We start from the raw sequence: 25663 nt of genomic DNA on the forward strand, positions 1-25663 counted from the left end.
TTATCTTCCCCCATTCCCCTCCCCCTCTATCCCCCTCCCTCCTCTATTCCCCTTATCTCCCCCCATTCCCCTCCCCCTCTCCCCCATTCCCCCCCCCTCCCTCCCTCCTACTCCCCTTATCTCCCCCCATTCCCCTCCCCCTCTAGCCTCCTTACCTCCCCCTCCCTCCTCTATTCCCCTCCCCGCTTGTCTCCCCCAATCGCTCCTCTACTCCCCTTATCTACTTTCTCCATCCCCCCATTCTCCATTCTATCCCCCATCTACTCCCCCTCCCCTTCCTCCACGCCTTCGTTTTCTGAGGTAATTTGTCCCCCGCGGGCACTGGTTGGCAGGGTGGGCAGTACGTCCGAACGTGTGCGGCGGGGGCGGTGACGCGCGGTGCGTGTGCGCGGTGACGCCACTGCGGGGCGGAAGCGCGCGCGTGTGTGTGTATATGTGTGTGTGGGCGCTCGCTTCCCCCCCCCCCTTTTCGCCCTCCCCAGTCCCGGAAGCGTGTGGGCGGCGCTGGTTCCGGTTCCGGTGGCTGCGGGGCTGGGTGGCGAGGGGGAGGCAGCAGGCGACGGAGCGAGCGAGCCAGACTCTCGGACGGGCGCAGACTCCGCCGCCCAGAGCCGCCGCCCGGGGACTGAGGTGAGGCCGGGGCGGGCGGGGCCGCGCTTCCCCCCGACTCACGGGCAGCCGCGGAGCCGCCTCCCGCCCCCGGCCCGGGCCGCCCGTCGGGCCTAGGCGGGGGGCTGAGGGGACGGAGGTCACAGGGGGGGGAGGGGGCGTCGGGACGGGTGGGGGAGGGGATTGGGGGGGCTCTGCGTGTTGGGGGGGGGGGCTCAGCGCCAGTGGGGGGGGCGGCTCGTGGGATTGACGGGGGTGGGGCCCTGGAGAAGGGGAGATACGCGGGGCTCGGGGGGGGGGGTCGGGAGGGAGGGAGGGAGCAAAGGGGTCGGTCGGTGTGGGGGGGGCTGAGGATCAATGGGGGAGGGGGTTGGGGTTGATGGGAATGGGGTTCCATTGGGAAGGCGAATATGCCGGGATCTTAGGGGAGCCGTCTCTGGGACTGGTGGGGGCGTCTGGGGGTCAGTGGGGGTGCCTGCGGATCGAAGTGGGAGGGGGGTATTCAAGGGAGCGGCAGGGTCTCTGGAGGAATTTAGGGGGTGAGGTTCGATAAGAAAAGATTGGGAGAAATGGGGGCTTGGGGGGGAGCTGAATGTCTAAGGAAGATGGGGGGCATCTCTGGGGGTGCATGGCTGGAAAAAGGAAACAGCGTGGGCTGTGAAGATCTGTGGGGTCTCATGGGGGTTTGTGTCTGAGGTTGGGGGTGGGGCGGTGGGGTTATTTTGGGGGCTGCTGTGCAAGGTCGACTTCAAAGAGGGCCTCTGAAGTGGCCGACTGGGGTATTTTCGAGTGACTCAAGGTTGTGGGGTTTGGCTAGTCACTACAGGGAAGGGTGTTGGAAATTCCTAGGGCCTGGTGAAGAAAGATGGTATGGCCCATCCAAGGAGCTTTCCTGGGGGGAGAGGTGTGGTAAGCTTTAGAAAAAGGGTGCTGGGGTCTTGGGTATTGTGAATACTGGGCTGGTTAATCCATTTATTGGCCTTTATCAGCTCCGGCTCTGTGAGGAGAAATTTGCTTACTCTTATCCTCACATTGTTAGGGCTCTTGGTTTTCTCTCATTAATAGATGACTACCTGTAACTTGAGTGTTTAAACATTGGGGGGGGGGGGAGAGAAGAGAAGGAAACATACTTTAAATTGTCCTGCCCCACCCATGGCATGAGGAGGCTTGGGTGCATTAATATAAGTTTTGAGCTGCCTTGAGGATGGTGCCATAGAAATTGAGCTTAGTTACCCAACTGTTGGAATATAGGATACCTTCCCCCCCCACCTCTACTCCCACCCTCAAATGTATTGCACCCATACTAACCCTCAGCAGGCAGGATTATGCTCATACATTATTCACCAGAATTTAAATTAACACTGCCAATTCCAATAATTATTTACCCTGCTGTAACTGTAGATGATAGGGAACATTCTTTCTTTCAAACAAAAAACCATATTGTGGAAGAGAGAAAGCTACTGACTTTTAAAAAAAGAGGGGAACACTCTGGTCTCACCTACCTCCATTTCCCTACTTTCCTTAGCTTTGTGATTTCAAAACATAGACCTTAACAGGAAATTCATTGAGGAAGTATAAATTTTTAAGTAAATGTTTGGTCATCCCTAAGAAGGGCTGATCATAAGCACCTGCTGACCGGACCCATTTCCCACCAGAAACAAGGTTTAAACTGGATTTAGTTTCCACCGTCTTGGTGGTGTGGATACTGTTCTGAAGGGACTGTGTAGCCAGATTTTGAGTCAGTTCTGGCCTCCCACCTTTCTTTCAACTAGCATAAAAATGAACATTTCCCTTCCTCCGCCTGTGCTATTGGGCAGTTGATGTTCTTTTTGAGGCCTGTTTGCTTGAATAACACGAGAGATGGTAAAAGCGGCGAGGAGTCCTGTGGCACCTTATAGACTAACTGAAGTGTAGGAGCATAAGCTTTCATGGGCAAAGACCCACTTCGTCAGATGCAACGAGAGATGGTAGGATCTTACGTGCTTACTTTCTGTACCTCAGAATATTATTGGGAGCATGATATACCTGTTTCTTGGCTTCACTCTGTGTGATGAGGCCAAGCACATGCAGGTAGTTCTTAACATAGGGTTAATTGACCTAAATAAATCAAAATCAGATGTGCATTCTTGAGTGGAACTCAGAGGCTTGGATATTCTTTCCCTCTTGCTGGTACATCTGAGTGAGTTCAGCAGCTTGTGTATTTTGGCACTCAGGCCTGACCAGGAACAGAAGGCAAACTGTTTGGCTTGTTTTGTCTGTCTCATGGATCTGTCTTGCAGTCCTGTTTCATTTTTACACTTCAGTGGCATGTCAGGAGGGAAGCAGATATTAAACACTGTGTTTACATGTTGTGGTGTTAAGTCACGTTCCAGTAATTACAGCTGCTAATAGCAATGACATCCTGGGTACCATCTCTTGGAGTTGGAAGTATTCTCGATTGGAGTGGCTACTTTGTCTAGAAGAGCTTTCTACAGGATGGAACAAGATTCAAAGTCCTGTGGGTGATGATTGCATATTGATAAGTTGTTGCTTATTTCCTTTTATTTCACAGTCAGCAGGAGGGAGAAAATGAAAGCAGGCTGCAGCATTGTGGATAAGCCAGAAGGAGCAGGAGGTAAGGAAGTGTATACAATATGACATTCGACATGGTGAGAATCCTTAAAAACTTAATTTTCATTTATGCTAAGAATCCTTTACATGATTCTGACATTGTAGAAGCCCCTGTCCCGGAGCTGAGTGTGGATGGGAATCAGACCACCAACGTTAATATCAAGCAGGTCTATAATAACGTGGTAGGGGATGTCCTGTGCGGTTTGGATTTAGAGTCACCTAGAGCAGTTACTGGGTTAAGACTTGAATACATTTTCCTATAGGTACTTTACATGCACGGATCGTGATCTTTGACCTTGATTTGTGTCCTACTATGGCTTGTAGGTGTTTTCAGGCCCAATTATTATCTGATATGGTGGTAACACAGATGTCATCCATCCATGGCATGGTTTGGCCTAGCACTATTCTTACAAACCCCCCAAATTACCCTGTCCACAATAAGCTAGGAAACCCTGCAACAATAGCTATGTTGGAAAACTGTTCTAGCCCAACTAAATTTGCTAGTCATTCATGAGCACCTGTTAGCAGGACTGAAGGTAATGTAGATAGAGATTTTCTTTAAAGACTGGAGAGCTAACTGGATTCATTGAAAATTAGGCCTCATTTAGATATCTGTGGGTTTAGGTGTCTGATTTTAGAATCCCAAGTTAAAATATGTGGCCAAAATGTTTGGTGCGTAATAGGGATGTTAAATTTCAATTATTTCACTAATTGAATAATCGATGCAAATTGCATCGCCTATTCAATTAGTTGAAAAGGATACTTCCGTTACACTGGAAAGGTGCTTCAAAGGTACTTCAAAACAGCAAGGGCTGTTGCTACACTTTAAAAGTGAAAGCATTGCAGGGAGCACTGGGCCAGCAGGGGTCTCAAGCAGTCCCCCACTGGCCCCATGCACCCTGTGGCATTTCAAAGCAGCAGCGCCGCATGGAGCCAGGGGTCAGCTGGGGACTCTGAGTCCCCAGCTGACCCCAGGGCTCCATGCGGCGCTGCTGCTTTGAAACGCCATGGGGAGCCCAGTGTCAGGCTCCACGCGGTGTTTCAGCTTTGACAGCGACACATGCAGCCCGGGCTCCCAATTGGCCCTGGGTTGCATGCGGCATTTCAAAGCATCGGTGCCACATGGAGCCTGGGGTCTGGCCCCAGGCTTCACATGGCACTGCTGCTTGGAAGCAGTCCCTTGTCTCCTTCCCTCCCCCTTGCTGCCTCTTTCTGATAGAGGATAGTCGACTAGTCGTTCACATCCCTATTGCTTATTTGATAATCGACTAGTCATTCGCATCCCTAGTGTGTAAAGGGGCCTCTTTTCTGGGTCTTCTAATGCTTTTTTATCTATAGGCCCTGCTTCTATTTGTATCAGTGTTGATTTTTCTCATTTTTTTCTCAAGGAAGTAGGCAGTATTGCATTGTTATAGCAAGGGAACTGGTGGTCGGGACTCCTGGGTTCTAATCTGCAGTAGCATCTAGGGACCATAACCAAAATCACAGTCCCATTCTGCTAGATACCATTTAGCCACAGTGAAAGGCAGCCACTGCCTCAGAGACCTTACAGTTGCACAGCTCTGTTTTTCAAGCTTTGTATTCTTTTGTTTTGATAGCTTTTAATTCTTTCCCTCTGTTGCTTTGGGTTCTTCTCAAGGCTATCACTTCCCGGAATGGGCCTACAAAACTGAATCGAGCCCTGGCTCCCGTCAGATCCAGCTGTGGCACTTCATTCTGGAGCTGCTGCAGAAGGAGGAGTTCCGTCACGTCATCGCCTGGCAGCAGGGCGAATACGGGGAATTTGTGATCAAGGATCCAGATGAAGTGGCCCGTCTGTGGGGCCGGAGGAAATGCAAACCGCAGATGAACTACGACAAGCTGAGCCGGGCCCTCAGGTGAATGAAAGGATACTTGAAAACAATTATTTGCGAGGGTGAAATAGAATAGGGTGGATGGGGAAGGATGACTGGAAGATATGGTTGATTCATGTAAACAGTTGATTGTGGAAATTGACTCAAACTCTTTCCCCCAGCTCAATTGCCTCTCTACTTTGGAGAACTTTGGCTCTGAAGTTGAAGTCCATAGTGTGTGACTGTTTGGTTTATTCAGTTATATTTGGAAAACATGAGGAGGAAATAGCCACGTGGTTGCCAGAGAGTTGTGACATGACAGCAGATTTGTCCTCTAATCAGATGTGGGATGTAACGACAAATTTGCATTTATAATTTGAAACTCATTGTAATCTGGATTATTTACTTCTCCTGAGCTTTCCTGAGTCTCTCCTCTTCCTCCAGTTCTGAGGCATGCTTGAGCAATACAGGTGTTGCAGGAAAATATTGGCTTATTCCATCAGTGATAACATTTCTGAGAAAGCAACTCCCTTGTTTAAGACCAGTTCCTACTTGTACAGAATTAGAGGGAAGAGACACGGGTTTATGGTTTTTACTTGAACCCATGATCAGGTGTTTTACAACAGTTGTATTTTCCTTATTAGCCTAGCACTTGTATATACAAACATAAGTAACAGCACAGTGAGATCCTGGTCTCTGACTTGGCCCTGTGGGTGCTACAGTAATACAAATAATAAACAACAAGGATTGTCCAACTCCTTAGTGTTTTTCTGCACCTCTTGCAGCAATAAATTCAGCTGTGCTGCTTTAGGGTTCAGCTCTAACCTGCTAAGAGCTGCTAACATCATAGAAGTGTGCAACAGAGGGTCAGTGTTCCCTGTAAGTGGGCACTTGGGTCAAATGCTACCCAACTGATAGAGCAGTGTTTTTCAACCTTTTTTTTATAAAATACCTCTTTTAAAAAAAATTGTAAGTACCCCCTGTACCTACAGTTTTCAGACACACACACAATTTTTTTCTACCATTGCAACACATGTTGTTTTAACAACTTAATCGTAGCCAGGCAGGTGATGAAATTTTTGGGTGTAAAAAGTACAAAAATAATAGTGCTGTAAAACTTAAAACCAAAATTCAGTTTTCTCTAAATTTCAGTTGTGTTGATGTACCCCCGCAGGCTTCTCTCGAGTACCCCTAAGGGTACTCATACCACTGCTTGAGAAACACTGTGATAAAGCACTCACGGCCAGCAGCATCTGTTTCTACCAGTGGTGCACATCTGCACATGCCTCTGTGCGCATACAATAATTTATTCCACACATGGATGGAAAAAAAAAGTGAGAATATTACCAAGGATAGAATGTGGCCAGTGGTGTAATTTCGTTTAGTGGTGGTGGGTACAGTGGCAGAGGTTGATCAGTTTTCACTGTGCACTTCTGAATCTGCTAGTAAAGTTCTCAGTTACCTTTTCTCCTTGCTAAAGTAAATCCTAGTTCTTGAAATTTTTCCCCATGTAACCTTCACCAGAGCACCAGCCAATTTTATTTACGCCCTTTCAGAGTCTCTGCTATATAGTTTGATGGGGGAAGAAGCTCAAAATAGGCCCAGTCTTGTTGACTAGGGAAGTGTAGCCTGGTTAGATCTGTCATCATAAAAATGACTCTGGGCTCCATTCTGAGAAGTTGTGGTGTTACCAACCTCACTAATAATATGGGCCTCGCTGTCATGTGCCCTCTGATCCCTTCTGGGCAGGGCAGGCAAAGATAAACAAGGCAGCAAACATAACAGACGCATAATGGAACAGGAAGGAAACAATAAATTGAATAACACCAACGCTGCAATTGGTGTATGGCCCTGGAAAAAGCTCCACCTGCGTGATCTGGCCATGCCTTGGTTCCTCGGTCACGTTCGGAACTTCAGGGAGATTAATCAGCAGTGCAGGTACAAGCAACCACCTCCAGTAGGAAGCCTTTGGCTTCCCACCCCCCTCCCTGTCCTCCAGCTGCTTGATTTCTTGCCATCTGTGCAATCACCAAGTGCTGACAATCCAGGGTTTTAAATGAAAAGGGGTGTGGGTGTGTTTCAATGTACTGGTGATATCTATCTGGTGAGCTAAGGGTGTGATTCCCAGTTTGTGTTGCTATGCACTAGCTGGCTAACAACAGTTGTGTAGCCATGGGAGCGCAGGCAGCAGGTCTGAGTGCAAATCCACTTGGACCCTGTCGGTACATACTTGGCTTGGCTACCCCACACAGACGCTTGTGGGTGCTGCCACGGCAATGCTTCTCTTTAGGGTGCTACCTTGAGATCCAGCACATGTCGACGCACGCTGGGAATCGAACCCCGATCCCAACGAGCAATTTTTGCCCTGGTGCAAGCTGGCATGGCTTGGCTCCCATTGGGATTACAGGGGGGAGGCAGGGCAATAGCAGCTCTGTGTATTTGTAGTCCTCTTCAGCTGTAGCACCCATCAGCATTTTACAAAGGAGGATGTGCATTGCTATTCCTGATACACTGGTGGGGAAATCAGACCGCCGAGGGGAAATCAGTCACGAACAGTTCAGGGGTAGAGCGCAGAATAGAATCCAGGTGTTCTGAATGCCTGTCCAGGGCCTCAGCCTCCCCACCATGTGGTCTTCTATTGTAGCCAAGAAGCTAGAAATGAAAAGGACCCTTGAGGGCATCTCCTCACTGTCTAACTGTACAGTGTCCCTTTCAACAGCAGTTCCACTAAGCCCCTGAAGCTTAGTGGTCCTGTACGCTTTCAGAGTGGGAGCTTTACTTGAATACAGACTCTTACGGTCACATTCCTTCCCGTTCTCGATTGTTCATTGGCCCTGTGGCACCTGCAGCTACTGTGTAGGTGGAATCGTAGCTGTGCAAAATACTATTTGGCTGTGTTTAATGGAATCCAGTGGTTAGAAATGAACAGCCAGTACTGTGTGCCTGGCCACCTCTCTGGGGGGCTGCCAGCGTGTCCTCTGGGAACCACAGTACAGGAATTCCTGTGTTAGAAGACAATGTCACGGTTTGGGAGGCCAGGTGGAGAGGGCACTGTTGATGGTTTTATTCCTAGCTCTGCCACTGGCTTGCTGTATGACCTTGGGCAAGTCACTTTGTTTCCTCATCTGTAAAAGGAGGCTATTGATACCGACCTTCATAGTGTGCTTTGAAATCAGTGGCTGAAAAGAGCTATCCGCTAGGGATGTAAACTCCTGTTTAACTGGACTGGGGCAGGCGGGGGCTGCTCCAGGTGGGCTGCTTCTGCACAGGCTCCCACGCTGGTAGTCAGCAGCCTCATGGTCTTGGGTAATGGTTAACTGTTATCTGGTTACCCATTCACATCCCTATTATAGACGAGCTAGCAATTATTCTTTGGAAACTTTTTCTGACAACCACCTCAGTTTTCCCATGCTTATTGTTATCCTTGTTCTCTGAGTAGTTTTGTTTCTTTGTAGACGGTTGAAACTTGCACATAGCAGAAGGGAGGCCGTCTGTAGTGTGGTTTTTAAGCAATAGACATAAGCTGTATTGCTTCCGACTAGCAGAGCTTTTGATAGTTTTTTTTTATATATTTTGGCAGATATTACTATAACAAGAGGATTCTTCACAAGACAAAAGGCAAAAGGTTTACCTACAAGTTCAACTTCAACAAGCTGGTGATGCCCAACTATCCGTTTATTAATATCCGGCCCAATGGTAAGCTGGACATGGAGTTCCTGTCAAATCCTAAGGAGTGTGCATGGATGGGCTGTAGCCTGCCTATAATGCAGACAATGGGTAAGGGGAGGGGGCGGGGGCAAGCTAAAATCATACCGAGTGATCTGCACAGATTCGTTCCACAGTCTATTTGCCCAGGCTGGCGTCTTTCAAGAAATCAGTGCTAATATGATGAGAATGCCAGTAGTAGCTGTAAAAAAGTTTTCTGTTCATTCCCTCTGGGGCACCTGGCATTAGCCATGGTGGGAAGACAGGACCTTGGGCTAGGTGAACCTTTGGTCTGACCCAGAATAGCTATGCTGATGCTCTTAAACTAGTGTGCATTTCTCCATTTGCCCCAAGCCTTTTGGTAGCAGCAAGCAGACAAGCTGAAGCCCTTTGGGCAGTTGATTGAAGATGGCTCATTTGGTTGTCTGCATTGGATGTTTGGGGGCAGGGGGGAGTTGCTTTGCTCGTCATTTATTTGGTTGTGGTGTCCCTCTGGTAATAGAAGGCATCGAGTATATTGCAGGGACCTTGTCCTACGTGCTTGCTGAGCGCCAATCTGTTTATGGTCCCGTATCAACGTGACCTTTCCTGTTACGATGTCCAGAGGTCTCCAGGACTTGGTGCATGTAAATGTTATCAAAATGTTCACAGCCTAAAGACAGCGATAAAGAGCTCCCTGCACTCCCAAAGAGCAGTTAAACCAGCTCGTAAGCTGACGGCAGCCTTTGATTGCTCTGTTCCTGCCCCTTTTATGTCAAGCTGAACAATTCATGGCTAAATTGCTCTGGCTTTCAGGGGAATTCACTAGTGAATGCAGAACAGAGCAGTTTCCAGTGGTGGGTTTTGACTGGCTTGTGAGCCGTGAACTCCCGAACTCTTGTGATGACCCAAATCCACAGTGGTTTACAGGCTAGCCACAAGGTGCTTAGGCAGGAAGCATCGGTGTTGGCCATTTGGCTATTCAGCTCTTGCCACTGAGTCAATAATTTCTGAGTGTAAATTCCACCCCAGGGTTTGGGCCAAGGCTACAATTATTCGGTCAGAGGGTCCATCCATCTCGAGTTCCATTCTGGTGGGGTTACGTGGTGGAATCTAGGAGCCTGTGACCAGCCTTATATGATTGAAGGTTAGCTCAGGAAAGGTAGAAACCCAGGGAAAGAATAAGTGTGAATGTTGAAGGCGTCTGTGTCTCTAAACAGCTTCCACACTCCTCAGGGAGGATCACGTTGAGCATGACGAGTGAGATGCTGGGGGGAGCTATTCTGTTCAGGTCCGTGACTGCAAAACTCAGAGCTGCAAAGAGTTGAACCCCATGGCTGGCCACATTCAGAGCGCCAGCGATAGGGCTCACCTCCTCACGAAGGCCTGACGAATGGCTGAAGATGAATTTTACAGAAAGGAAAGGGGATCGGTGTTTGTGGGGACTGCTCTGCCCCACTGTTGTATTTTATTCTTAGATGACTGGGGCACTGTAAAATATCTAGATGGATCCTGCCACTGTGCATCTGACTCATCATTTGACTCTGAGGCTGCCCAGTGTTATTTTAATCATGAAAGGCCAGAATTGTGGTTTCAAAGAGCCTGTCCTTTAAGAAAACCTCCACCCAAGGGTTAGGAGACAGCAGAGGAGTAGAAATCTCCGGTGAAGTTGGGTGATTTTCCCCCCCATGGGAGAAATGTTGCGTGGAGGGGGAAAACGTATTTTCCAGGACCCCTGAAAAGCATGAGGGATATAAAATCTAGTGTGAAGCTGCACTGCAGCTCTATAATTACTGCAGCAACAAGTCTGAGCAGTTCTGCCTCAATATTGCTCACTACTGCTCCTTTTCCCTGTTTGCCGCCACTCCCTCCTGTCCCTGGGGCATGCATTTAAAAAAAAAAAAAAGGTTTGGAGAATTGGAATGCATCTGTCTAATTACAACCTGTTTTCTTTCCTCCTGGCTGGGAGTGGGGGTGGGGATATTAAACCTGTTTGGGGCTCTGGGATCTGATTCCCCCCCCCCCCCTCTGTGGTGTGGACTTTCCGGGGTCGAGGTGCTTAAGTCTCTGAGACGAGAGCAGGGTCAAGGCCGCATGAATCAGGGTTCTGGTAGCTGTAGTAAATCCTGAGTGCTCGTGTGGTCTTGAGCACTCAGATGGGACTTGTCTGAAACACTGGGCAAAAGGAAGCTACCTGAGGAGTTGTATTACTGGGGAGAACATCTGAGATCGAACCTCTTCTGTTCTAGGGATGTAAAAATCCCATTTAATCAGTTAACCAATTAAGCATTACATTTAACTGGTTAACTGCTTAAATAGGGGCGGGTGGAGGGCTGGTGTGACTCCCACAGGGTGGCATAGCGAGGCCCACCAAGCTGGGGCAACCTACTGCCCACAGTGAGCCGGCCAGATGGAAGCCACTCCAGCTGGGCTGGTGCACCCCCGGTGGTGCGGTGAGCCTGGCTGGGCTAGAGCGCGCCCCCCCACAGCACAGGTGGGGAGCTGCTCTGGCCAGGCCAAGCCCGCCATACTGTGGGCAGGCGGCAGGCTGCCTGGGCCCTGCCAGGCCAGCAGATAACCAACAGGCATCACCTGGTAACCACTGACATCCCTATTCCATTTTAGAAAGGCACAAACGGGTGGGTTTTGAAGTTCCTATGAGAATTGGAGCTTTATCCGTGTAGTGTGAGTAGCTTCAGTAAAACTATTGCAGGACGTGTGTCCTGCACTCTGCCTCCTCAGAAAGCCTCTCTGTTAAACGGGAGAGACAGAAAGGGCAGGGGAAACGTTTGGCTCTGAAAATCAGCGATTAGTGGACCGTGCTGAACACCCTGAAGAAGAGCTTTGTGTAAGCTTGAAAATGTCACCCACAGAAGTTGGTCCAGTAAATGGGTGAGGAGTATTACCTCACCCAGCTTGTTTCTCTCAAAGGAGACGATTCAGCTCCAAAAGTGATGAGATTTTGAGGCAGGCAGCGGTGATTGAGGATTTGGAGGTGTGGGGGAGGGAAATAGAGAGCCAGCTTGTTTCTGACCGATCACCTGTTGCACTGCGGAGCGTGTATGGTAATTGCACGTTCTGTTTTTAAGCACAGAAAGGTGCAGCTCTCACTTGTGACACTTTCCTCCTTGGTCCTGTGGGTTCCTAACGCTCCTTTCTCGTTCTCTCCTTTGTCTCAGGTGGTGTCCCACAGAGCGCCCCGCCTGTCCCCACTTCCTCCCGCTTCCATTTCCCACCCTTGGACAGCCACTCTCCCACCGAGGATGCCCAGCCCAGCCGGTTCTCCAGCGGATCTCTGCTGCCTTCCAGCCAGGAGCCTCTGAACGACAGCGGGGACAGGAAGCCCGACATGCCAGAGCTGGAGGACGTCTCATCTGACTGGCGACGTGGGGTGGATCTCATGGCTGCTCGGAACGCGGTGGGCGCCAGCAGCATCAATAATCAGAAACGCAAGCCGGAGGTCATGCTGCCTCTCTTCACAAGGCCTGGGCTCTACCCGGATCCACACAGCCCTTTCGCCGTGTCTCCTCTTCCAGGGCGTGGTGGGGTCTTAAATGTCCCCATCTCACCGGCGCTGTCCCTGACTCCAACCCTCTTCTCCTACAGCCCCTCGCCCGGTCTCAGCCCCTTCACAGGGAGCAGCTGCTTCTCTTTCAACCCTGAGGAAATGAAACACTACCTGCATTCACAAGCCTGCTCGGTCTTCAACTACCACCTGAGCCCGCGGACTTTCCCCCGCTATCCGGGGCTCATGGTTCCACCACTACAGTGCCAGATGCATCCCGAAGAGCAGCCCCAGTTCCCGATCAAGCTGCAGCCCCCTCCGGTGGGGCGTAAGAACAGAGAGAGACTGGAAAGCACTGGAGAGGCGGCTGCCCCTCAGCTAGCTCCTGCTTCCCCCCGAGTGAAGGTTGAGCCCATGGTGGAGAAGGAGCCTGAGAGTGAAGAGCCACCAGCCAAAGGGAAGGACAAAAGTGAGAAAGAGGAAGGGCCTGGCATGGAAATGCCAAACACCAGCCTGGAAGGGGGGCGAGGAGCTATATTTGCCAGGCCAGCTGCCCCGTCCTGGCCCTCAGCACCACCAGCACCGACCCCAATGAACCTCCCCCCTGAAGAATCCCAGGGGCAAGTGGAAGGAGGTGGAGAAAAGCCATCCAGAGAGCCAGCGGGAGACCCCGGGGCGCAGGAAAAGAGAGAGGATGCCCTGATGCCGCCGAAACTGCGTCTCAAACGTCGTTGGAATGGTGACCGGCAGGCAGACGCCCCGGAGGAGCACCAGAATGGGAAGCTCCACTGGAACGGCATGCTGGGGGCCCCGCACCTCATCCCTGCGCCCAAGGCAGTGACAGCCACGGCTGCATCGGACACCTAGGAACGAACTGGAAAGCGCTACAGTCCCTATGTACCAGAATCCATGTATTTATGTAGCAAGGTTGCGGGGTGGGGGAGGGGGCGGGGAGGGAGACTACAATGGTTTGATAATTCTAGAAATTAGGATTTGGGGGAGGGGGGGTGTCGGGTCATTTTAATTGGTTTACTCGCAGGTGAGACTCCGCTTGTCCTAGCTAGGAGAGAGGTGCTAACTCTTCTGTGCATGAGGTGGAGACCTTGCATAAACTTCAGACAGACCAAGCCACCCTCTCCAGCGAGGCTTTTATGAACTCCTAATCGACTTTATGTTCTCTAGTATTTATAGAAGCAGGAATCTGAATAGAGTTCCTTTTTATGGAGTCAGGTGCAGCGACGGAAAAAGATCTAACAGTTCCGTCTGAGGTGCGACTCTCGCGCGGCATCATGAGCCGCCGCTCTTTCCAGCGGCTTTGGCAGCCGGGAATGTTGCACTGTCTTTCAATTGAAACCGAGCTTGCAGAAAGACAAACACACAGAAACAACACAGCTTGGCACCCGGAGGAGGAAGCTGCTGAAAACTCAGCAGTCGGTAGTTTTTGAGTCAAGCTGTACTTCTGACAAACAACTCATTAGGACTTGAAGACGCAATGGTCGTTCTTTCAGCCTTCTTGAAATATTGAAAAAGCCATGAGCAATTGTCAAACCTTTCAGGGAAGGAAGGTCGTGGGGTGGGGGAAAATAACCTAATGCCTTTAATAGAATGCATTAAGATGTACCCTAGTTTTTTTTTTTTCCTAATAGTATGGGTGGGGTGGGGATGTGATTGGAAGATTAACCCTCTAATTTGATTGTGGTGAGTTCATAGAAAAGGAATGAGGAGAGCTTTGTTCAATCTACTCCTTGTATTGTTTGGTTCCCCTATCACTTTGAGTCATGCCTTAACTATATAGATACACTTTATGTGATCAGGGCCTGTTGACAGAAGAAGCTTGTATCTCGACTGAGGCTGGGTTTCCATTTGGTGTTGGGGGCTGTCTTGCTTCCGATGCCATGGGGAGGAAAATGGTTGGATGGATTGCGATGGGTGTGGATATAAAGGATTGTGGGGAGGGACGAGAGTAGCTCAGGGAGGCACTGAAGACGGTGTTCCGGTGGGTGCGAGAGAAGTTCTGGGGTGAGTTTGAGAGGCGAGCAGGTGCTGGAAAGCATGGCGGTGCTCTGAGTCATGATGGTGGCGACTCAGACCTGGCTTTGTAAATCTTGCCACAGTATTTGCGATCAGCCTGCCGGTCCCCTGGATAGCTGTGTGTCTCATTAGATTAATTGGCCTGGGCTTCAGATTACACTGAGGAACGTGATTCTTTCCTGTTGCTTTGGGACTAATTTCTAATGATTCCTTGAAAGGAACTGAACGATTGATCTCTGCAGGGATGAAGTTGTATCTCTAGTATTGTCATGTATTCCTGCAAGTCTAGCAGGCAGTCTCCTTTAATAGAGAGCTTCGCAACGCTAAGGCAGGGGCAGTGTGTGAATGAGTAGAGTATTACTTGTGTATGCTATCAGGCAACTCTAACCCTGGACTGCATGGTTAAGAGAGCAGCTAGCCTGCTAAGTGTGTGGCCAGTAAGTTGTTAACCTGACCGGCGTGAGGTAAAATAGTGTACATCGTTCCAGGAGCAGTCTTAGAAGTGCTGCTTTGTATGGTAACTGCTGCCTGAGAGCTGGTGGCAGGATCGTGTCACCCCTGGGGTGCAGAAGGGGTGGTCTGCTTACTGGGGGTAGCTCCGCTAGTTGCAGCATCTGTGCCTTGGTGCCATTCCTGCTTCGTTCCCAGCTGTGCGCTGCGGCTTAGAACCATGGACTTCCTTGCTCCCAGGTCTTGGCCGTAACCATTACCCCACAGGGTTGCTGCCTTAGCATCTAGGTTTACCTCCAGATTTGGAATGGAGCACAGGGGAGAAAGGAAAGGCATTCCCAGCATGCGGAAACAGCCCTTTCCCAAAGAGAGGGCCAGCAGATGTCGGTATGAACTCAGGAATAGAAACATGAGGCCTTTTGAATTAGTAATGCATATCTTCAGCCCCATCATACCCAAGTGCCAGAATGAATGGATGCTGCTCCCGTTCGGAACGGGGGGGAAGGGGAGGGCGGGAAATCAAATCACTTGTTTTGTGCTTTTTCAAAACGAAAGTTAAAACTACATTTAAAATGTCCTTTGGCTTTAAAAGTTTGTAATCGCTCTGGGTGGGGAGCGGGGAGGGTCGATTGTCGTTGCACTGCAAACTGGGATCTACAAGTTCAGGGAAAAAGGACTCAGGTTCTCAGGACAATGGACCAGTGAACGCTGGGCACATCGGAGTTGGGGGGATGTATTCAGCTTTGGAGAAGGGGAGGGCAAAGCCCGTTCGGCAGCATGACCCTGTTCCCCAGCTGGCTCAGGAAGTCGCATTTCTGCAGAGGTGTTCCTCCTGACCAGACATCACCTTGCCTAGCAGCAACTTTAAAGGAGGAAGCTTATAAATACATTTTAAATAATATATATATATATATTCCAGTGTGCCAAATATTTAAACTTTTAAAGTTTAAATGGTTGAAAATCTCAGCGTCCACCTGTATTAACTAATCAAGAGCATGTTAATGTTTAAAACCATTTTTGCTTTGTTTAGCCATAGAGAATCTGTAGGAAAGGAACTTTAATGAGACAACCAGCTGTTACCTGAGGTCTTGGGGAAAGAGTTGTCAGTGCAAACCACAGAGTTGGGAGTGTTAGCCAAGCGTCTCCCCTCAGTGTTGCAAAATTGTCACGCCCTGAGGCTCAGTCTGCTCAATAATGAAAATTATTCCTCACATCCCCCGGGGGAGGGCAAGTTGGATTTTGCAAGGCTAGACTAGCTGGGGATGGTATTTGGCTAATACTGCCCTATTCCACACGGGGAATTGATCTGTATGGGTGAAGAGAAAGGAATGGCCTCCTTTAGAAGCATTAAACCCTAGCGGCAGGTCCCGATCTTCCCCTGTGTGACAGGTTAAACCCATTGCTTGGTTGTCGTCTTTTTAATTTATTCTATAATTATGTTTTTACTTTTTAAAGTAACTTTTTTCTTTTTTTCTCTCTTCTGGATCCTGGTGGGTTTTAAAAAGGATTTTTTTTCTTTGGTTTGAAATATTTTTAATCAGATTGTTTGTTCTTAAAAAGCTGTTAAATTTTAGAGTGGTTTTTAAGGAGAAAAAGTATTTACTGATAGAAAGTTTTCAAAAAGTTCACTTTTCGTGAGGCATGTTTTTGACTTTATTAGAGTTGATTCAGCAGGGATTAGTATGGATGCATACACATCTGACTCTGTTAGCTTGAGCTATCTGTCCACTGAAAGCAGAATTAAAAGTGTGTGTATATGTACATAAAAATGTAAAGTAGTCTTTAAATACTCCATTGTGCAGTGCCTTTAGCTGTTCCATTTTCTATAAAGTCTTCAAAAAAGTTTGCATATATATATATATTATATATATATGATGTAATGTTATAGAAATATATGTATAATATACATATTTTTTCCAGGGGTATCTGATAGCTCTGTATTTTGTTATGGAAGTTGAAAGAAAAAAAAAGTATTTTACCTCAAATTAAAACGTTAAATAAACCTTTTAAATAAGTCAGCATGGTTTTTTTTTTAGTTTGTGCATTGTCAGATTGTCCGTCCATTGTGGTGCCTGTTAGCATGCCTCCCACATGCTAATTAGGGATGTAATAGTGTAGTCAATTAACCGATAAGCCAAATGCTTATAGGTTAATGCTATAGACTACACACATTCCTTCCTGCTCCTGCCCGCAAATTATTTAGCAGGCTGGCCAGCAGCCCGGCTCAGTCCTGGCTCGCGCTGGGTCCAGGACCTACCCCTGCTGCGGCTCTGCATTTAAAGTGTACTAGGAGCCAGGCAGGTAGGCAGCCCGGCTCAGTTCCAGCTTGTGCCTGGTCCAGGAGCGTAGCCCCCACTCTGGACAGGAGCTGCTGCCACCCTGCACTGCTGCCTCTGTATCAGAGGCAGCAGAGGGGGGCGACAGGCAGCTGGTCCGCGAGGGGAGCAGGTTTTTAAACTGACTCCCCTTGTGGACCAGTTCCCGCTTGGCAGCAGTGTGGAGTGGCAGGGGGCTCCTCAGGAGTGAGGCCAGAATGCACTGGCTGCTGGCCCCACCCCTGAGGACTATAGAATAGTCGAGTAACCGATAAGAATTCATGAGGTTATTCTGCTATTGAGTTAACCGATATTTAACATCCCACATGCTAATGCAAGGTGTGGTATGGGGAAGAATTATCCCCATTTTACAGTTGGGGAACCCAATCGAGTAAGTGATTCAACAACGGTGTTGCAAAAAATTCCAGCAGAACTGGAAGCTGAATCCCAATCTTCCAAGTCAATTGCTTGAACCACAAGACAGGACTCTGCAGTCTGATACCAAACCCTTAGAGCACTTGGGGACCTGCAGAGGAGACAGGATGGTTATCGGCACTTTAGCGGTGGTGAAACAGGCACAAACGGGGAAGTGACGGAGCCAGGAGTAATACCCAGCGTCCGGACTCCCAGGCCTGTGCTTTTACAGGCTACGGAAGTGCAATTTGCATTCAGAATCTCGTGTCTCACGTTTCTCGACAAACAGTGCGTCGTTAGAAGCCATGTCCTTGCTCCCTTGACTATGCCCATCTTGGTTGCTGTAACTGCTCCCTCCCTGGTACATGTGCAGCTTTCCAATCTGGCTGCTCCGCGCTCTGCTTCCTATGGTTCCTCTTGTTTGCCCTCTATGGCGTCCTGGTCCTCCCAGCTGACGTGAGAACGCTGTATATTTTTCCCAGCTAATTCTTAATATTCCTTTGCGTTGTTTTGCAAGGAGAGGCACTGTGTGTTCTGGCTATTCATATTGATGCTGCTTCTCGTGTCCTCCAGGAGGAGGTGCTGACAAATGAGTTAGCCCTTCTCCATCTCGCTAGAGAACTCAAGTATGTGACCTCAGTGGTGTGTGTTGCTCCCCATCTCTCCTAGCTAGCGAGCAAAGTCTAACCTCAAACCTGAATTTCCAGTGGTTGGCGACGGCCCAAACATTACAGGTGGAGGCTCCTCTCGGAATGTGTGTGTGTGAGGAGGGAGGTAAGTTTTGACACCATTTGTCTGCGGTAGCGCCTCTGACTTCGGGATTGTGCCGTTCAGAGCCAGTGTCCCAAATTCACCTGCCTCTCTGAGAGGCGAACGAGGTGCCAAAGCAGCTGGCGGCCTCACAGGAATCCGTCTTGGTTGCAGTCTTCCCAGTGTGCCGGCATAATTAAGTGCTCTCATGCCCATCTCTAGCAGCTTTGACCAAGCTGCCACTTAGAGAGGATATTTTTGATTTGCTGTTGTAACCCTGCCCTGTGAATGCCGCTAACCAACATAGAGCTGGGATCGATACAGCTGTTGAAGACCTACCGAAGAACTAGACCTAGTGGAAGTTGTGGGGTATCCTCCAGATTACACCTGGCCCAAGAGCTACATTGTTGATGTGGTGGTAATGTGGTCGGATGGTTTTTTCCCCTCCTTTCTAGAACTGCAGAAGGGACTCTTACCTAGAGACAATTCTGAACGGTTTCATGTGGCTCCCTGAAATTTTGCATGGTGAGGTTTCCTGCCCTGGATCCATTGAGTTACGTGCAATAGGCTGCACCCACCTCCCTGGGAACCTGATGAAGGATGATCCAGAGCAGGGACCCCTTCCGCCCTGCATATAAGGCCAGGTGGTATTCCTAGGGCAGATGTTGGCCATGGGTGCAGAAGGCTGTGACGTGCAGACACGTAGCCGAGCAAGCTTTCCCCAAGAGGGGTGATGCGGCAACGATAACAAAAATTTCTGGTGCAAACAGTTCACCATAGAGCCAGGATGCAATGCTTAATATCCCCATGAGCACGGACTCGCTTTCTGTTCCATCCCACGCCCGTCATTTGAAGGGTTATTTTCATTTAGCTTGAAGAAGTTCCTAATAGACTTGAAACTCCAATAAAACCAGTCGAAACCTAAACACGTGTCCACAAAGCAAGCCGGCTTTTTGTAGTGCAGGGGCGCCTGGGAACCTCCCCTGTGCACCAGGACCCTATTGTGTTAGGCTCTGTGCACACAAGGAATGGAAAGGGTTAACCCGTTACTGGAATGCTGACTTGGTAACCCGTTAACCAGACTGCCAGTCGCATGGAGCGGGCTGGCAGGAACCTGAGGTGGTCAGGGCGGCAGGTGGGCGGGCAGGCGGGACCCACCCGTGCTGCAGTGGGCCCCCGTTCCCAGTCACACTGTGGCCCTGAACCCCGACATGCCTCCTGCCCTCAGCAACAGTAAGGCGCGCGCACATGCACCCTGACCTGGCTGCCCTGCCCCCACCGAAAGTTAACCAGTTAAATGATAAAATTGTATCATTTAACGGGTTAATTCTTTTGCTCAATCTTTCCATCCCTAGCACATATGCAAAGAGAAGGATCATCTCGGTCCCTAAGGTTGTGCAACCTGCGTGTCAGACGGCTGCTTGCTACAGAGGGAGCCCAAGGAAACAATGAAACAAGATAGGTAGGTACCATGTGGGGCTCGTCAGCTGCCTAAGGGCTGACAAGCCTGTTGAAATTCACTTTACGCTGGCTTAAAAACCTCGGCTTTAAAGCGTTACTCACAGAAAGAGGCCTTGGGGTGGGGGGAGACGCAGGGCCAGTCTGATGTAAAAGTGCCTTAGCCCAGTGACTTGTTCATGGTCAGAGGAAATCTATCAGAAGGGGGTTAGGCATTGGGAACTCCCGGCCTTGTGCTTACACCCCAAAACCGTGCCCCTCTGTGATCACATTCCTCTGCCCCTTTCTAAGGGTGTGTCTAGACTACAGGGTTTTGTCCACAAAAGTGGACTTTTGTTGAAAAAACTATACCTGTGTCTACACTGCCGCTGAGTTCTGTCGACATAACGTTGACAGAACTCAGCAGCTTTGTCGACGGCTGTAAACCTCATTCTACGAGGAATAACGCCTTTTGTCGACAGAGTTCTGTCAACAGAAGGCGTTATTGCATCTACACTGTCTTTTTCGTCTACGCTGTCATGTCGACAAAGCGGCTTGCTTTGTCAACAGAACTGGGTGTAGTCTAGATGCCCTTTGTCGACAGAAGCTTTGTTGACAGTATTTGTCGACAGAACTTCTGTCGACAAAAGCCTGTAGTCTACACATAACTGTCTTGAGTACGACTAGAACAGTAACACTGCATTTCAGGTCCTTCACATCTAACCCTTCCCAGCGGCTCCCCCCCCCACATGCGAAACTTTCTCTTAAGAAGCAAAACAATTCTTTGCATGCACAGACCACAGGAAGGGCTTGACATTCAGTTTCTTAAATGTATAATTAATAAGCATTGAATGTTAAAAGACCCATTAATGACAGGGACATGTGTATTCGGGCTGGATGGCACCGTGAGCAGCCCCCATCTGTGTTCTGGCTAATCCTCGATGACTTGTACTAATCAATTCGTTTTTGTAACCCTAATAGCTTTTGCCGCCTGTCAAGTACAAACAGAATGCATATTGGAGACACTCGCCAGTGTTTGCAGTCATAGCATTGTGCTGGGGATGAAGCCGTGTTTGTTAGGACCAAAAGGCAACAAAATAAGACCAGAGATTTCCGTGGCTCACAAGAAGAGCAGAGGCCCTGATCTTTTTTAAACCAAGACTGCGCTAGTGGTGTAAAGAGGCCTCCTGTGAGTGTCACTGATTTGCACTCGAAGGCTCCTTTCCACGGACAGCCTGCCGAAAAGAGCATTAATGTGACAGCGTGTCTACGTGGGGAAATTGCCCGGCAGAGCTGTAGCAGCGTAATGATTACCCTGCTGGAGCTTGACTAGTCAATTTCCTAATGTGGACACGCCCTAATTCAGTGTTCCTTAAGCAGTGGTAGGAGTACCCTCAGGGGTACTTGAGAGAAGTCTGGGGGGGGGGGGGGGAATATGTCGACACAGCTGAAATTTGGAGAGAACTGGATTTTTGTTTTAAGCTTTACTGCACTTTATTATTTGTGTACTTTTTACATCCAAAAATTTCATCTCCTGCCCGGCTACGATTAAGTTGTTTAAACAAATGTGTTGCAATGGTAGAAAAAAAAAATGTGTGTGTGTCTGAAAACTGTAGGTACTGGGGGTACTTACGAATTTTTCTTTTGAAAAAGGGGGTAATTTATTTTTTTTTAAAAAGTTGAGGAACACTGCCGTAATTGACAATTGAAACCACAGGTAGGGTGAACTCTTGTGTAGAGTTAGATCCACGGGTTTTAGTGCTAGTGAAAGTCGTGAACTTGGGACAGTCTGCTTAAAATGTGTGGGGTCAAACCGGTCCTGTGCAAAACTCCACTTTCCTGCTGTTTCTCTTCAACGGGTTGGCAAAGGCAGCTATAACCCTGCATCCAAACTGCCCTGAACAGTTATCTAGAAATCTGCATCTAGCACTCAAGGTTTGTACCCTAAACCTCTCTGCTTTACCTGTGGGGCTAAAGTACCTATATGGCCTCCATTTTCATAGTGTCTGTGCACCTCATCATCTTAACCACCCTCTCTCCCCCATCCTAAGCTTCAGGGGGGTAGCCGAGTTAGATTGTAACTGGAAAAACTTAAACAACCAATAGTCTAGCTGCATCATCAGGCGGGGGGTGGTGCTATCCCAATATCTTTCAAAATCTTTTATGAAATTAGAGCTGGCGGAAACTTTTCCAGCATCGTTGTGTTTTGACGGCAAATGACAAACTTTTCCTTTTGACTAAATCTCCCATTTTTTTTCAATGAAAAGCATTTAAAAAACAACCCCAAAACTGAAATGCATAAAACAAAACCTGCGTGTGGACGTGATTTGGGCCCTTTTTTTGGTGAAAAGGGGACACTTTGACGAAAACAAAATAATAAATTGTCTTTAAAATGTCTGGCAGTGGCGGGATGGGGAGGAGGGAACAAAAGGCCTTTTACAGGCCTATCAGCCATTCTTCCCAGCCTCAAGGTGCCTACTCTGCTCGTTTACAAGCCTCTTTCCCTTCACGGAGCTCAGCCGAGGATTTTCCAGCCCTGTGCTCATCCCTCCTTTCCAAATATTAGCACAGAGAAGAACCAGGAATTCAGACCTAGGGCATTAAGTAGCTTGCTTGCTCAAGCAGTACTCCAGGGGGTTAGGAGAAAAATGCACCCTCTTTGGCTTTGCATGGTGGTCTGAAAGTTGCCAGGGTATGAGGCAGGGCAGAAGATGGCATCTGGAGGTTGGAAGGAGATGGGGGGGGGGGGGGGCGGAGATGAGGGCTCCTGTGTTCTTAGACCCACCACCCCTGCTTGGAGCTAAGAGGCAGAGGAAGGCAACACCTTCCCAAAGTGCCAATCCTGCTCTGCCCCCAGCCTCCACCCCATTCAACACGGGTCCTCTAGGCTGTCTGGGCGTTAGCCCCACTGAGGCTGGGGCCATGCTGACAGCTCTCCCAGAGCTGCGGATGGCCACCGCCCATCCTCTGGGACCAGTGGGGCTGCTTGCTACATGCCCTCCAGGGCCCACACACCCTCCTGGTCAAACGCCCTCCTTCCCCATGCACCAGGGACATCTGGGGCTGCAAGCAAGCCACCCGCCCTGCCCTGCTGTACTCTGGACAGGGCTGGGGAAGACTGGGGCCTGGCCCCCCTCACCACACATGCCGTGGCTGGAGAAGGTTGGGGTTCATGCCACCTGCCCTGTTGGGGGGGTGTTAGAAGGCTGGGGCTACATGCTGCCCAGTGTGGGGACAGGTAGGCTGCCCTTATAGTGTAGGGAGGGACGTTTGACTCCCCCTGTGCCCCGGGGGCAGAAGCAGCCGAGCTGGTGGCCTAGGTTCACCCACCGCCCATGGCTCCAAGAGGGAGGGTTGTTTGGTTGTGACTGGCTCCTTGCGTTCTGTTCCCTGCTGTGGGGGGGAGAGATACGGGAGTGCCAGCTAGTGGTGAGAGCACAGGGCTAGACAAGGCACCTGCGTTCTGCGCCACCGCGTCCCCCTCCGCGCAACGATGAGCGATGCAGAAACCACGGGCAGCTTTTTTCTCTACGTGTTATGGGTTGTGATTTGGGTCCATTGACTAAACCCCCTTCCACCTGCGCCCTCCCCCCTCGTGCTGTCAAAGCCAGAGTGTCATTGCCACACAGCACGCAAGCAGTTAGCACCCTCTGAGTGGCAAGGGAGGGCGGGGGGGGGGGAGGAGAGGGGAAGAGCGGATGGTGTTATTGATCTGTTAGATTACTCAATTTCACCCGTATTGATCAGGTAATTGCTTTATCTCAGTTCTCATTTGGACACTGCCTTGCCGCCTTTCTCCCCTCCCCACAACGCGCTCGCTCTGTTTTTTAACTCTCGTCTGTCATGGACCTCCGGGCGCAGATGGAAGAAAGAGAGGGAGGAGGGGAGGAGGACGTCTTGATGGCCTTCACTGGCATTCATTTCCCGGGGCTGAAAGATGGCGCTTGGCGAGTCGAGACCTACCCTCCTGAAATACACCGAGAATTCTGCATCGGGCAGCTCTTGGGTCTCCGATGGTGAGAGCTAGTGGTCGTTCCAGTCCGAGAGCACCCTAAGAAATACAGTGGTTCCCAGGCATCCTCGCTTAGCTCTTGGAACACCTCCAGGCGTGGAGTGTCACTGCCCTGGTGTAAATCTGGAGTAAGTCCTTGGAAACCCCTGTCTGGGCCTATCAAGGAAGCTGTTGAGAGAAAAATCAGCCAAAATGTTTCTGGCACAACCAGGACTCTGCCCGTCCCACTGCACAGCCCCCAGCGGCTCTAACCCAGAAGAAATTCCAGGTCCAGCTGTGTTGGGTGCTGCACAGACCGAGGGGGAAACAAGAAACATCGCCTGCCCCAAAGCACGGCAAGGTAGACAAATAGGCCAGGCAGACAAAGGAAAGGTGGGGACCCTCGTTTTATAGATGTAAAACAGCACAGAGAAGGGGCGTGACTTGCCCCGGGTCTTACAGCAGAGCCAATAAAAGAACCCAGGCGTTTTGAATCCCCGGATGGGACCTGGGAAATTTCTTTTTCCTATTAGAAATAGCAGGGATATCTCATTTCCCCTGCTTGGCTCTCTTTGAGGTCTCCGCGGAGGACTAGAGAGCTGGTATTGGCTTTTCCCCTCCTTTCCCACAAGGGAGGGCTGTGTCTGACGGGTCTTTCCTGCCACCTCTGTCAGGCTTCTGATTTCTGTAGGTGCCAACAAAAAACCCTACCTGGGGTGGGATTCTTTATGACCTGGTGCCGTCAAAGCCAGGCGGTGTCGCACTGGGCTGCAAAGGACACAAGGGGATGGGGAACTGGGGGCAGTTTCTAAAATGTGGGGCCATGACGGTCTTGCAGGTGGGCCGCAGGCTCGGACCTCCCCTTAGCCCCCGCAGCTGGGTACCTGTGTGGTTGCTCCAGCCCTGTGCCCCCCTGTGAGGACGGAGCACCAATGCCGGGGGGGGGGGGGGGGCTGGGAGGCAAGGCTCTCAGGCCAGATCCAGATCTTCCTCCCCCCAGCTGGGGAAATGGCAGCGCAGGAAACCCGTCTCCTGGAGATGTTTCCCATTGGCCGGCAGGAGGCACAGAGCCAGGTAAGCCCCGTCCCACATGTCCAGGCCCTGCACCCCCACCCTGCTCCTGCTCCCTCCCACCCAGATCCTCTCCCCCCTCAGCCCGCTCCTGCACCCACCGTCCTGGCCAGACCCCTAGTCTCACCTCCTCTTGCATTGAGGGGAATGGGCCAAGGGCTAAAAAGTTTAAGAAAACACCTTTTCCCCCCCTCAGTCATTCCTTCTACTATGTGGGTAGTTTTGCGGCCATGTTTCGAGACGTTTGCTCCAGGGTAGTTATATTGATGTAATTCCACTAGTGCTGAAGTCTCACCCTAGGGGTCTCACCTTAGGGCAGAGCATCAGCAGTGTGGACTGTTTGAAATCCCAAGCTCTCACTTCCTCTGCGTGCGTGCGTGCGTTCCCCGGATACGTTTGCAGGACAGCGGGTGCTGTAGCAAAGCCCAATATCAAAGTGAGTCTGTGGAGAACCAGCCTAGAGCCAGGTGAAGTGAATTTTGCCTATTTGCCTTTGGTCACGTCTTCACTTGCTGTGCCAGAGATCGAGCTTCTGGTGTTTGATTTAGCAGGTCTAGTTAAGACCCACTAAATCGAACGCTGAGGGTGACTCCGATCAGCGCCAGTACTCCTCTCAGTCGTGAGGAGTAAGAGAAGCTGATGGGAGCATTTGCTACCATTGGCCTCCCTCTGAGAAGATGGCGCCACACTCGGCTTAAGGTAAGCCGACTCCAGCACCCTATTTTATGTAGCTGGAGTTGCGTCCCTTAACCCGATCTTCCAGGTCTAGTCGGGCCTTAGGAAGTAGCCTGTTTTCTCTCTTTCTGTTTTTGGGTTCTTGTGTGTAGCCATTCTGACTTCAAAGAAATCAAGGTGTTATGTTACAACCTTCCAGCCAAGAGTATTTAGGTTGTTCTCTACCTTCTCTGTCAACTTAACAGAGATTTATTAGAGTAACTACTGGTACATAGGTGCAGTAACTTAA

General features: G+C 49.9%; 1 protein-coding gene across 1 annotated transcript; it reads left to right on the forward strand.

Annotated features, from left to right (window-relative positions):
* The first annotated feature begins 472 nt into the window (after positions 1–472).
* ETV3 (ETS variant transcription factor 3) lies at positions 473–16739 on the forward strand. The gene is made up of 5 exons (XM_075906939.2): positions 473–630; positions 3161–3223; positions 4859–5096; positions 8632–8747; positions 11915–16739. The coding sequence occupies exons 2-5, from the start codon at positions 3178–3180 to the stop codon at positions 13105–13107; spliced, it is 1593 nt and encodes a 530-aa protein (XP_075763054.1). The 5' UTR covers positions 473–630; positions 3161–3177; the 3' UTR covers positions 13108–16739.
* The last annotated feature ends 8924 nt before the right edge of the window (positions 16740–25663 follow it).

This window comes from Pelodiscus sinensis, chromosome 22, assembly GCF_052426305.1.
Source record: "Pelodiscus sinensis isolate ZL-2025 chromosome 22, ASM5242630v1, whole genome shotgun sequence".
NCBI lineage: Eukaryota > Metazoa > Chordata > Testudines > Trionychidae > Pelodiscus > Pelodiscus sinensis.